This window comes from Arachis hypogaea, chromosome 18 (assembly GCF_003086295.3).
Source record: "Arachis hypogaea cultivar Tifrunner chromosome 18, arahy.Tifrunner.gnm2.J5K5, whole genome shotgun sequence".
In the NCBI taxonomy this organism is placed as follows: Eukaryota; Viridiplantae; Streptophyta; class Magnoliopsida; order Fabales; family Fabaceae; genus Arachis; species Arachis hypogaea.
The window spans coordinates 1,681,435-1,694,421 of record NC_092053.1 but is presented as its reverse complement, the minus strand read 5'-3'; the positions used below and the strand labels follow the sequence as shown (position 1 = coordinate 1,694,421).

General features: G+C 34.8%; 2 protein-coding genes across 4 annotated transcripts; both read left to right on the top strand.

Annotated features, from left to right (window-relative positions):
• The first annotated feature begins 2,110 nt into the window (after nucleotides 1-2,110).
• LOC112772586 (uncharacterized) lies at nucleotides 2,111-8,021 on the top strand. Of its 2 annotated transcripts, none has more exons than XM_025817551.3 (16): nucleotides 2,111-2,402; nucleotides 2,912-3,507; nucleotides 3,942-4,053; nucleotides 4,145-4,346; nucleotides 4,904-4,990; nucleotides 5,081-5,140; nucleotides 5,227-5,313; nucleotides 5,421-5,492; nucleotides 5,934-5,989; nucleotides 6,300-6,385; nucleotides 6,586-6,676; nucleotides 6,788-6,945; nucleotides 7,050-7,141; nucleotides 7,243-7,323; nucleotides 7,527-7,600; nucleotides 7,692-8,021. In XM_025817551.3, exons 2-16 carry the CDS (start codon nucleotides 2,946-2,948, stop codon nucleotides 7,765-7,767), a joined length of 1,896 nt encoding a protein of 631 aa, XP_025673336.1. In that variant the 5' UTR covers nucleotides 2,111-2,402; nucleotides 2,912-2,945; the 3' UTR covers nucleotides 7,768-8,021. The 2 variants fall into 2 exon arrangements, with proteins under 2 accessions (XP_025673336.1, XP_025673335.1); XM_025817550.3 differs by having other exon boundaries at nucleotides 3,924-4,053.
• A 94-nt stretch (nucleotides 8,022-8,115) lies between these two features.
• On the top strand, nucleotides 8,116-12,157 carry LOC112772585 (uncharacterized protein At1g51745). 2 transcript variants are annotated; one of them, XM_025817548.3, is made up of 4 exons: nucleotides 8,116-8,727; nucleotides 8,866-9,160; nucleotides 9,447-10,459; nucleotides 10,818-12,157. In XM_025817548.3, the coding sequence occupies exons 2-4, from the start codon at nucleotides 8,964-8,966 to the stop codon at nucleotides 11,840-11,842; spliced, it is 2,235 nt and encodes a 744-aa protein (XP_025673333.1). In that variant the 5' UTR covers nucleotides 8,116-8,727; nucleotides 8,866-8,963; the 3' UTR covers nucleotides 11,843-12,157. The 2 variants fall into 2 exon arrangements, with proteins under 2 accessions (XP_025673333.1, XP_025673334.1); XM_025817549.3 differs by having other exon boundaries at nucleotides 8,534-8,727; nucleotides 8,869-9,160.
• The last annotated feature ends 830 nt before the right edge of the window (nucleotides 12,158-12,987 follow it).

Below are 12,987 nucleotides of genomic sequence, written 5' to 3'. Positions count from 1 at the left end.
GATAGACAGATAGACACATTTCTTTAAGATTATTGTTATCTTTTGTTCTACTTTAATCATATATATATGTATGTAATTACTAAAATATTAAGGGTTGAGTAGTTTAAAGTTCTGCCCCCTGCATAGGATACCTAGCTACCTGCTTTTTTCTTAATTAAAGCATGTGATTTATTCAAAATGGTGGGTGATTAAACTTATTGGTCTTAATTGGACAGAGAATTTTTGGATCAAATAGAGGGCCACTGCCATTGAATATTAACTAACCACTATGAGTTTATGACTCTCATGACACGGTCATACTAATGTATAGCTGTGTCACAGTTTTTTATTTTTTGAATATAACAAGTACTATGCATTATGCAACTTATTTTAGTTTTATATTTATCGAAAGGCATAATTATGAAGGTTACTTTTGACGAGTTTTAGATTAGTTTGTGTTTGTTCTTCTTGTATATTTGTAAAATTAAAAAAAAATTATTGTATTTTTACTGGTCTTGCATATTCTTTACTTGCATTTTTCAATTTTTATTTTTCAATTTGAATAAAAAAAAGCGATGGTTTTGTTGTCGTTTTATGCAAGTTTTAGTGTTATTTTTACTTTTTTGTCATTGTCTACAAGTGTTGGTATTCTTTTTAATTCAAAAAAAAAGTAAAAAAAAAAAAAAAGGAAGGAAGAAAAAAATTGTATTTCTTGTATTTGTTATTTTTATATATTATTTTTTTAACTATAAGATTCGAAGACGATTTTTAAAAAAAAGAAAATGTTACGTATTTTAAATGTTTGTGATATGAAGAACTCAAATATTATTTAGTAGTATTAATTTATATTTTTAAGTATTAGAATATTTATTTTAATTTTATGTAGTTTGAATTTATTTATTAGTTATTAGATTGGATTTTAATTTATGTTAGGGAGTTTAGTTTTTTTTTAATCTAATAAAAGATTATAAATATCTCTTAAATTAATATAGCTATCGTTGAGTAATTAGAGGTGTGAGTAAGTCTCTCTTTTATGGTATCGAAAAATTAGGTAGAAGATTGAGTGATTTTATTCGACTTAATTCCTAAACTATGGAGTAGATAAATTAGGTTAGGTAAATCTGTTTTTTTGTTGTATAAAAAAATTAGATAAAAAAATTATTGTTTTTTTTATTTAATTTCAATATATTCTTTTTATTTTTTATTTTCTATTTTCAATTTAAATTTATTTTTTTATTTTAATACTTATCTTTTTATTTAGGGTTAACTGATTAAGTATGATTTTGGTCCATAAGGTATATGTTGAAAATTTTGTTTGTTCCAACATTTTTTGGCATACAAAATCATTCTTAAGTTTAACTTGATTTTAAAATCATCATTTGAACCAAAATACTTAAGGACCAAAATCATACGGAGGCGGAGGCAGATGTGGATCGTTGACAACTTTTTCTTTTTCTTTTCTTTTCCTTCTTTTTTCTTCCTTCTCCTTTGTAGGAGCAGAAACACTCTATTTTTCTTATTTTTTTTATTACAAATAATTTGGTCCAAAATTTTAAAATTTAAGTAAAAAAAAAAACTATTTTAAAACTTAATTTTAAACCTTAGAAACGATTTTGTATGCAAAAAAAGTTAAGAACAAAAAAAATATTCGACTTATACCTTAGAAACCAAAATCATACTTAACCTTTTTATTTATCATTAGTTTTTTTTTCTTTATCAGTTTCTCTAAAAGATAATCGGAAAATATTAGAGTTTAATATTTTTAGTAGAAACTAAAAAATACAGTTAGTTAATATTAGTTTGAATATAAGATAAATATAAAAAATATTAACAGTCTAATATTAACATATCTTTATTTAAAGATAGGTAAATGAGCGGCTAATTCATAAGAGTATCTTGATCATTCCATTAAAATTAGAAGTACAAAGTTTGTTTTTCATTTTTTATAATTAGATCGGAAGCTATTCTTTTTCATAATCAAAAGGAGGGGAATAGAGAAACATCAATTAAGAAGTGGGTAAACAAAAATATGCGATTAAAATTAATTCTTCCGTATTATTAAAGTGCTTATGTCACTTGGATCAACGAGTAAGCAAGATTTCTGTCCCAGTCCTTGATCACAGTGATAAACAATTAAACATCATTTCATTCCGTTAATCTTAATTAACTCTCTCATTAATTATTAAGTGAAAATTAAACTTAATCGCTTCCGTCCTTCACTCATTCACTGACCACTCTGCACTCATTCATTCACTCACACCTCCAAACTAAAGTTGGCTCCTTTTTGTTCCCATTCACTGCAACAATTTCCGCTCTGATCAACCTCTCTCTGAGTCTGAGGGCCAAGATCTCGCATCAATTTTCTCCACACTCTCAGCTGAAAACCAGCCACACCAAATTCCCTCGTAACGGCTACTGTTCAGGTTCGTCGCTTTCGTTCCAATTCCATACCTATTTGAACTTGCTCATGAAATTCAATTCTGGGTATTTGCAAAATCTGAGCTTGATGGATATTTTGGGGAGAGTTTCTTCACGTGCTTCGTTAATTTGACATACTGAGCGCTCCCAATTCGGGAATTAAGGTTTTTGAGTAGTGGAAACTAGCTTCTAGATGCTACTACCATGTATTTTTTGTTTAAGGTATGTACTTGAGTGGGGTCTCTGTTCTTAAGTGCTGCATTGCGAAGGAATTATTGTTTTTTATGCTGAATTTCAGCTAGTGAGCTAGTAGAGTATGCACCTTTTAGTTAGAAGAGAAGTTATACAGATATTGTTTTGTGATTGTTGCTGTTTTTAAGTTTTTATATGCATGGTCTCTGATAAAGCTGAATCAGCTAAATGAACATTGAATAGAACAATTTTGAATTTTCCCTTTTTCTGTTTGTTTGCAACTAAATATTTAATTGCATATGTAATGTATGCATCTTGCCAGAACAAAAAGAATTTTAAGAGGGATGTCATGCTGAATGTTGCTGCCCAGCAGTGGATTCGGTATGAATTCAGCGATGGACGATATTAATTTGATTCAGCAAGCTCAGAGGCATCACTTGGTTGTAAGGGAGATTGGTGAAGAGATTGATCTAGAAATTGGACCCGGAGACGATGATCCTTCATTTGGTAACACTACACTAATTGGTGGCCCACCACGGGAATCTTCCACTGAAGAGCAGGGGGAGACGAAGCAGATGGAGATGGTTTCTCCGCTCCCTGGTGATGCTCAGGATATGTCGAAGACCCAACCTGGGAAGAGGAAGAAGAAAGTTGTTAAAAGATGGAGAGAGGAATGGGCAGACACCTACAAATGGGCTTATGTTGATATGAAAGATGGTACGGCTAGGATTTTTTGCTCTGTCTGCCGGGAGTATGGCAGGAAGCATAGAAGAAACCCTTATGGGAATGAGGGCAGTCGTAATATGCAGATGAGTGCTCTAGAGGAACACAATAATAGTTTGCTTCACAAAGAGGCTCTTCGTCTTCAAATGGCCTCTAAGGAGAAAATTACCACTGACAAGCCTATTTATGTAAAAGGTTGGCCATCTCACATGCTATTATAATCACTGGCTGTACAACCATTTTTTCTTGTTTGACATTCCTTAAATTCATTTTCCTTTCGTGAATGATACAAATTTCCCACATTGCAGAGTACATTGTAATATGTCTTATGTCGTGTCTTAAGACGTCAGCGATAGACTAAAATTAGATTACTTTTTTGTTAGTTTTTTATTCTTGTTTTTTTGTAGAGAATTTAGTATTTATATTTTACCGGTGTACATAATGTATTTCAAGTTACATAACCTTTTTTTTAAGGCATTTATGTTGGTTATGTACCTTTTATTTAATCGCATAGGATTCTAAGGAATTCTCTCATTATATATATTAAAACAAAAAGCATTACTATCTTTCAGTGTTATCTGACACCTCTACAAACAATTCTATAATTGAAGCTCTTATTTCGAAAACAGCTGGATCAATTCTCGAGGCTACACTAAAAAGGGATCCCCATGAGGCTGAGTTCATTCAGGCAGTTCAGGAAGCAGTTCATGCTCTAGAGAGAGTCATAGCGAAAAATTCTCAGTGAGTTTTGTGCATATGAAGTCATAACTATATGTTTAATGGTATACTCTGCAGATGACAAATCTAATGCTTTAGTATTTATGCATCTCAGCTATATCAGGATCATGGAGCGCTTGGTGGAACCTGAACGTATGATTGTTTTCCGAGTACCGTGGGTGGATGATAGGGGTGAGACACATGTTAATCGGGGTTTTCGGGTACAATTCAACCAGTCAATGGGTCCATGTAGGGGTGGTATTCGTTTTCATCCATCAATGAATTTAAGCATTACCAAGTTTCTTGGTTTTTCACAGGTACGTTGATTGTTTTGTTATTTATGATAGTTTCTCCTACAGCTAATAGCTCAACATCCAGAACTTAGTCTATATTACTGTCAATGCAATTTTTATTATTTATTTATTTTTGTTTAGCATATACTATCTGAATACCTGGTGCACATAAAAATTGAGAGTTCAAAGCCTATAGTCTATTCACCAACCAGATAAAATTGAACTGGCAGAATGAGAGAAGTTTTGACGTAGATTTTATAAACAAGCCTTTTTTTAGCACACCCGTGTAGGCACATAAATGTGCATATATAAAATTTATATAATGAAGTACTAAATAAGCCAATATGATGGGCTTATGAAGGAAAAGTATGATGTTTGTAGAGGAAGAAGAGACGCGAGCGCGCACGCGTGGGGGTGGGGGGGGGGGTGTTTGTGCGGTGATGTATATCTAAGGCACTATTGATTGGTTTGTTATTAAAAAATGCTGAGGTTCAATTATCAAAAGAGATAAAAGTCTAGACTCTGAGCTGCTTATCTGTTGAGCCACTTTCTAAACAACATAGCTACTCCCTTCGTTGCAGACTTTAAAAAATGCATTATCGCCTTACAAATTGGGAGGAGCAGCAGGTGGAAGTGATTTTGATCCAAAAGGAAAAAGTGATAATGAGGTGACTTTCCTACCTATTCCCCTGCCCCTTCCTCTTTTTTTCCCTCAACTACTTGTATAATTTCTTAGTGTAACTTAAATAAGTTGGCAGATCATGCGATTTTGTCAAAGTTTCATGAGTGAGATGTATCGGTACTTGGGTCCTGACAAGGTAATTGAAAATATATAAGATCCTTTATACTATTTAATTTTGAAGCCTCGTCTGCATCTTATTTTGTTGTAACGGTTGCTTGCTAGGACCTTCCATCAGAGGAGATTGGCGTTGGTACTAGAGAAATGGGATATCTTTTTGGACAATATAGACGTCTAGCTGGTCATTTTCAAGTAATGTAAACATTAATCTTTGAGCTGATAGATGTTTTCCTTCATGGTCTAAAGCAAAGCTAAGTAACTTTATATGTATTTTTCATATGTATGTGCTACTTATGCAGGGAAGTTTTACAGGACCAAGGATATTTTGGTCTGGAGCCAGTCTTCGAACTGAAGCTACTGGTTATGGCCTGGTAATATTTGCTTGACTATGTATAATATGTAACTGCCCTTACCTGTTTTTCTTACATATTATCTTGAAAAGTTATTGAAATTTCTAGATGCCCTTTCTGTAAAGGTCCCAAGCTCCTGTTCACAAGTAATACTTGTGTGTCTCGAGTGCATTGTTGATTGTGCTCACAACCAATAATATAATAGCATTTTATATAAAAGTGTGTTATTGGCCGAGTATATCCATGGGATGCATCACAAGCATCCAAGTTTTTCTCCCAGTGCATGGATTTTTCTTTTTATTAGGAACTGATTATCAGCAATTCCCGTAACTTCTATTTGCCAACTCACCATTTGGCACCATGACTTATTGCCTATTATTGACTTTGAATATTATCCTAAAAGCCTTATATGGATGTATTGTTTCAAATTCTTAAATATAACAAGCTGACAACCCACTGCAGGTTTTCTTTGCACAGCTCATACTTGCCGATATGAATAAAGAACTCAAAGGATTAAGGTTGCCACTTAATTTAGATGTTTTATAAAGATTGCTGTTGTCGGCTCATGTATCATTTGTGCTACCTTCTAACGTTATTTCTAGCTATTAAGATTCTAGTGGTTCAAAGAATGAAGACTTCGAATTTAATACTCCCTTTATATTATAAACTAGAATGTTCCCAGTTGCATGTATATCAATTTCATTTACTAATTGTTTGTCTGCTATTTCAACCAATTATATACTAGTAAATTTTTCGCTAATTAGATTCGTTTTACATGTTCATGATTCTTGCATTTGGGGATACTCTTCTTTCTTCTATTTTTGTTAGATGTGTTGTGAGTGGTTCTGGAAAGATTGCAATGCACGTTTTGGAGAAACTGATTGCTTATGGTGCCCTTCCTATCACAGTCTCAGGTAATTTTGATTTGCTATGAGTTACAAATATAGGAATCCTACAGCATGATGTTATTTTGCATTTTTCATGTCAGGTTTTATCTTTCATATTCATCATGAGATTAAGATTAGAAGTACTCATCAAAATTGTTAGGATTGAGTTCCCTTATGTTACCTGATCTTTTGATGCCATATGCAATGTTCTGAAAAATCATTTTCAGATTCAAGGGGATATTTGGTTGATGAAGAAGGATTTGACTACATGAAAATAGCATTATTGAGAGACATCAAAGCTCAACAAAGAAGTTTGAGGTTTGTCTCCTGTCATTTATGTTGTATTTTCTTTAAAAAAATAAATTTCCCCAGCATAGGCATATATAATATTGGGTGCTTGCTCATAAGTCATAACATTGGCTTATGTAGAGACTATTCAAAGACCTATGCTCGGTCCAAATATTATGACGAAGCAAAACCCTGGAATGAAAGGTGTGATGTTGCATTTGCTTGTGCTTCGCAGAATGAAATTGAACAATCTGATGCCATTAATTTGGTTAATGCAGGTTGTCGTCTACTAGTCGAAGGTATTTTTTTTTATTTAAGGGTGCAATATGTCTTTGCTCTTTGGGTATATTTTCTCTCTCTCATAAATACTAATGGTGACTTCCATATATTATTTGAATGCTAGGTTCCAACATGCCCTGTACTCCTGAGGCAGCTGACTTCCTAAAGAAAGCTAGTGTTCTCATTGCTCCTGCAATGGCTGCTGGCACTGGAGGGGTACGATGTTTGCTATATTCAGAGTGCTATGTTTTGCTCATATTATTGTAGATTCTAGATTGGCATGTTGACATGTTGATGACCTTTCTCCTTGCTTACAGGTTGTGGCTGGAGAGCTTGAACTGAATCATGAATGCAGTTTGATGCACTGGTCGCCAGAGGATTTCGAATCTAAATTGCAGGTATTCTAAATATTTCCCTTTGCTGAAAATATATTACCTATACAAATCACTCATCCTTTATTTCGTTATGTCGAGAATTTATGCTAGATGAAATTTTGACAATTGTGGAAATTGTGAACTAGTTTTACTTTTTATTTCATACTTTGGTAAGCACTAGTTGCATAATGATCTATGATAACTTTCTTTTTGTGTGGATTTGATAGGAAGCAATGAAGCAGACTTATCAGAGGTCCATGAAAGCAGCAGCTGATTTTGGTTATCAAAAAGAAAATCCAGAGTAAGTGGTTTCTCCAGAAATGCCTTCCTTTTCAGAATTGATTAGCATAGAAACCTCTATGAAGATCTGTATGAATGGTTTTGTTTGTCAGGGCTTTGGTACATGGAGCAGTGATCTCATCCTTTCTGACCATTGCTCAAGCTATGACTGATCAAGGTTGTGTATAGAAGAAACAATTGAATGCCACCGCCATGAAGCTTCAGCACAGCAAGTGAAGTAACCAATTTGCAGGCTGATGAGAGAGCATGTTGTCTTGTAAAATATTTAATGTAACAATTCACAAGTTTTTCAAGATAAAAATTATTTAATTAATTGGTGTAGGCTAATTCAATCCAGCTACATGTTTGTTTTTAACTCATAACAGTAAACAAGTATTTGGGGTGTTGAAATTAGGAATAAAAAGCTGAATTAAAAGTTAAAACCACTCTACAAAACGACATCCATAATGCGTTTTATTAATTTCATTCTTGTTGATTTAAATAATTGTAAAACCACTGTATAAAATCCCTGTAGATAACGAAATACATGTGTAATTTTGTTTCGTCTCGTACTATCTATTGACAGAAAAATATACATGTCTACTATTTATTATCGTAGAAGATCTAATTGGTATTTTTTTTTCCTTCAAAATTAATTAGTTCGAGGTTAAAATCTTCGAGGATCTAATTGTCACTTTATTAGTCACCAAAAAAAATAATTGTCACTTTATTTATTAGTTTAAATTAAATAGTATTTAATTCTAAATTATAATTTAGTATATTTTAAATAATATTAAATAATTAATTATTCATTATATATAATGTAAACAAAACAAAAAATATAATTTTATTTGGGCTTAGATCGGAGTGGCCCACATGATTTTGGCCCAGATCGAGATGAGCCCGTCCAATTTTTGTGTCCAAAAAACTTGGTTTTGGAAAATAATATTGTTTTAAGTTTTTGTTTTTGAAATTATTAATTTTCTTTTTTGTTTATGTAAGTGAAAAAAAACGAGTGCGACTCTGTTTCTGCAAAGTTCACAACTTCACATCACGAACACTGCCACCATCCGTGTCCAAAAAAAAAAAGACACTGCCACCATATTTCGGTTTCGGTCGCCCCTTTCTTCCTCCTAGATCTTCCTCCCGGTGAGTCTTCCAACTTTTCTTTCTGCATGTTCTGCTTCTCTTCTTCTTCCTCCATGGTTGTATTTTTTTTTTCAGCTCCTTTTTATTCCAAGCAGACCCCTCTGATTTTTATTCTTATTTATGTTTCTTTGTTCTCAGTAGGCTTAGAAGGTGGCGCAACTAATTTCAATTATTAAAAAAAATTGGAGCTTTATAATTGGGGATTGGAAAGTTTATGACTTTGTTTTGAGGTGGGAATGGGAAGCTGCTCAGCAGGGGAGGCCAATACGAACGGAATCGATGCGTCGGAGGGTGCGTTGGTGTGGGTCCGGCGCCGGAACGGGTCGTGGTGGCCCGGCCGGATAATGGGTCTCCATGAATTATCTCAGAGTTGCTTGGTTTCTCCCAGATCAGGTACTCCAGTTAAGCTCTTGGGTCGTCAAGACGCAAGCGTGTGAGTTTCTTCTTCATCCTTCTAAGTTCTGTATTCCTCTTTTCTTTTCTATTTGTTTTCTTCACTCAATCAGCTTCCTTTTGGTACTACTCTGTTGTATTCCTCTGCCCTTGTTTGATGTTTTTTCGATTGGAAGTTTGGAATTTTGCTAGCAGGGAAGTATGTGACTGAAACCTGAACTAGATGTAGGAATGATGTAAATTTCATTGGCTGTTCAAGAAATGTTGGTTGTCTTCCTTGAATTTGTTTATTGTTCGAGTTGTGATTTTTTTTTCCTCTGATTTAGGGACTGGTATAACCTTGAGAAGTCTAAGCGGGTGAAGGCATTTCGTTGTGGAGAGTATGATGAGTGCATCGAGAAGGCGAAGGCATCTGCTGCTAATTCGAATAAGAAGGCGGTGAAGTATGCTCGCAGGGAGGATGCTATTATTCATGCTCTTGAGCTAGAAAGTGCTCGTGTTGGCAAGGAGCCGTTAGTTTTCTGCTCTAGAACTGGTAAGTTTGTCAATGAAAATGGGGTGTCAGGTGGAGATTCGCTAGTCGTGTCTCATTCTGCTGATGGCAATGAGGATATATCTGACGATGATGGCAATTCTAATTCGGCTCCAGAGTTGTCTCAATCTGGCATATCTTTTGAAGAGCCAAACCAAAATGATTCTACCAAGATGCAGTCTATGCCAGGCCGGAGACGTAGAACTCCTAATGACTCAGAAGATGATGGAATGGAAGGAGTCAAGCGAATGAGAGGTCTTGAGGACTTGGGTGTTGGTGTTGTGTCAAAGAGAAAGGTTCCCAGTACAAGTATGCCTGAGATGCTTCAGCAAGATAGTACAGCACACAATAGTTCAAACACAGGGAGCTACCTGGTAAATGGGACTATTTTTAATGGTGTTAAGGGTCAATATTCATCGTTGAAGCGAAAGAGATCACAGGTAACAAATGCTCAAGAATCATTGAAAAGGAAAAATCGACGCCGGCAGCTGACAAAAGTTTTGGAGAGTACAGCCATGGTGTCAGTTCCAGTAACTTGTGATCAGCTTCCTACTTCAAGCAGTTCTCTGATTTGTACGGTGACTGATGGCAAGAATTCAAGATTAGATTCCAATGACTTAAAGAAAAGCTCTCTACAGGCTATTAATAATTCCAATAGTAATGAGGCTGGTTGTGAGAATGGTTCTTCATTAAATATTCATGACCAAGGTTGTGAAGCTTCTGAAATCAGTGATATGGTGAAGAAGGAGGCTCCTGGCACATCTCATAAATTCATTAGGGATGTAGGGAATGAGAAACACACTGCAGGTATTTAATTTCGGTAGTCATTTCTCTATCTGCAGCGTGAAATGTTTACAAATTTCATCTTAATACTGTGTTTCCAAATGGTTCAGGGTTTTTGTTTTTTTACGATGAATTGAGTCTTTGGATTGTGTGTTAAAGAAATATTAATAATGTTTTTTCAACTGCATCAGTTGTAATTTGTAGATTTGTTGTGTTTGCCTGTGTTTAAATTTTTTTTCTCTTCCCATTTTAACTATTATAACTGCTTTGGTTATAGTTCAGTCATATTTCATATTTGCTTATACTTTTGTTTGGTATGTTCTGTGGTTTCAAATGCCTTGGACTGAATATCTGCTTGCACTGATATAGTTTCTTCTTCCAGATTTGTCACCCGCACTTGTTTCTTGTTCATCTGGAAAGCCTCAAGATGGTGTGTTGGCACAACAATCCTTTCAAGTATGTCAATCTGAAGCTCCATCACTGAGAAATGGCAGTCATAGAATAGAGAAAGGTAGTTCAAAGTGGCAGTCAAAAGGAAAGAGGAATCTAAGAAATAAAAGTAAAAATAGAAAAGGAGTTCCAAGAAAACATGTTAACATGGATAATGAAGCGAGTATCTCAGGTATGCCAAACTCTGATGGAGTCTCTCAGGGTGCTGGTCCAAAAGTTGAAGCGAGTATCTTAGGTGGTACTAGTGCTTCATGTAATTTGACCACTCAAAGATGTAAACAAGTTGCAGAAGGCGAAGTAGATGAATTTCAGGACTTGGGAAAGCATAATATGGGGGCAACAGAGATGAAAGTATTGCCTGATGGATCGCTCACACCTCAGAGATCACTTCCTCGTCGCCAATGCCGTTTTACTTTAAACTCCAAATATCAAACGGCAGATTTTCCGGGAAGGGATCATTCTTCTGATGCTTCATTATTTGATGTTAAGCTAGAAGTTAAATCCAGCTACCGGCCACAGCATGTTCCTTTGATTTCTCTTGCAAGTAAACTAAATGGCAAAGCATTCATAGGACATCCTCTGACAGTTGAGGTTTTGGACAATGGTCATTGTGATACACTGTTGAGTGGCATCCGACACGACCCAGAGGATCGTGAGGGTTATTGTATGGTCAGGCCAAACTCCACGACCAAAAGAAGACCTTCCAAGAATTTGTCCAGATTTAGAAAACCTTCCAAAACGAAGAAACCCAGTCTGTTAAATAAAAAGATTCGGAGACTGTCGTCACTTACTGGCCACCGGCAATCCGAAGGACAGCGAAAACCAATGGCGGATAAGGCCAAGGGTCCTGTCATATCATGTATTCCTCTTAAGGTAGTATTCAGTCGGATAAATGAAGCAGTGAGTAGTCAGGCACGGTCCGCGCACCATGGTTCATTACCACCATCCGACCCTTGAGTTTGGTTATTGGAAAGGAGCTGTTTCTCTGGTGGATTTTTTTCTTTTTCTTATTGAATTATGCAGACCATAATATGATGACTATATCTATATGTAGCAGGTTGCAATACCAGATATTCTACCATGCAGGTGGAATAATTTGTAGGATGTGCAAATGGTAGGGTATAGGAGCTTAATCATGTTGATTGTTGAGGCTTCTTCCCTTTGCTCTGTAAACTTTATGCGCGGACTGTATGCTTAATCCGGTTTGTTGTGTTGTTTTATATGGTAACAAAAACCAATTTATAAGAGCTGGAGTAGTTATATTCTTTACAATTTTTGTTTGCATTAAGGTATTTCTTAGTGAGCAAAATACTTGTCATACTATTGTACACTTTGCTTAACCATACATCAATAAACAATGTAATAACTAATAACAACCTCACTAACAAAAACAAGAGAGGTAGCACCAAGAACAGTTACCTACTTTACTTAGCAGTTAGCGCTGTCAAGTATTCCACCAAAATTCAAGTATGAATAAAAGTCTAACATATTGTTCAGCTCATAACACATTCTTTCTGACACAATGAATGATTAAAATCCAAAGTTGATATTGATAGATACGTTGGATTGAATCTGGTGTACAATCTTGAATCAACTCTAAGGTAGCGTTTGGAGAAGAGACAGAGAGACAGAGACTGAGAGATAGAAAATGAAATAAGTTTTAGTATTGTGTTTGGTGCAAAGTGGGAGACAGAGACTGAAATAAGAATGAAGCTCTAAAAGTTGGAATTGATTGATTGAAATGAGAGTATTTTAGATATAAAATATTATTAAAGTTTCAGTCTTTGTTCTAAAAAATTTCAGTCTTCTGTGTCTTTACTTTTTGAAAATACTAAAATACTGAAATTTTGGGATAGAGACTGAAATTTTAGTACTAGTTTCTAAACCAACAAACATGATACTAAATCACAGTCTCTCAATTTTCGTTCCAGTACCTCAAAACAAATCCTACCTAACAAATCATTGTTGGTTCATGTGTTTTTACCTGTACCTTTTTCCATCCGTTGGTCTTGCATAATTGTATGAGAAAAAATAGATACTTAGTAGAGGATTTGTTTACAATAACTTTTGTTCTTTAACATTAGTTACGCTTTCAAATTAGT

Bases quoted from the DNA above. Each gene is read 5' to 3' on its own strand.
- LOC112772586 (XM_025817550.3), top strand. From the start codon at position 2,946: ATGTTGCTGCCCAGCAGTGGATTCGGTATGAATTCAGCGATGGACGAT. The intron at 5,990-6,299 runs GTTGCCACTTAA...TATTTTTGTTAG, and splicing joins AAAGAACTCAAAGGATTAAG to ATGTGTTGTGAGTGGTTCTG. The intron at 6,386-6,585 runs GTAATTTTGATT...AATCATTTTCAG, and splicing joins CCTTCCTATCACAGTCTCAG to ATTCAAGGGGATATTTGGTT.
- LOC112772585 (XM_025817548.3), top strand. From the start codon at position 8,964: ATGGGAAGCTGCTCAGCAGGGGAGGCCAATACGAACGGAATCGATGCG. The intron at 9,161-9,446 runs GTGAGTTTCTTC...CCTCTGATTTAG, and splicing joins GGTCGTCAAGACGCAAGCGT to GGACTGGTATAACCTTGAGA. The intron at 10,460-10,817 runs GTATTTAATTTC...TTCTTCTTCCAG, and splicing joins GAATGAGAAACACACTGCAG to ATTTGTCACCCGCACTTGTT.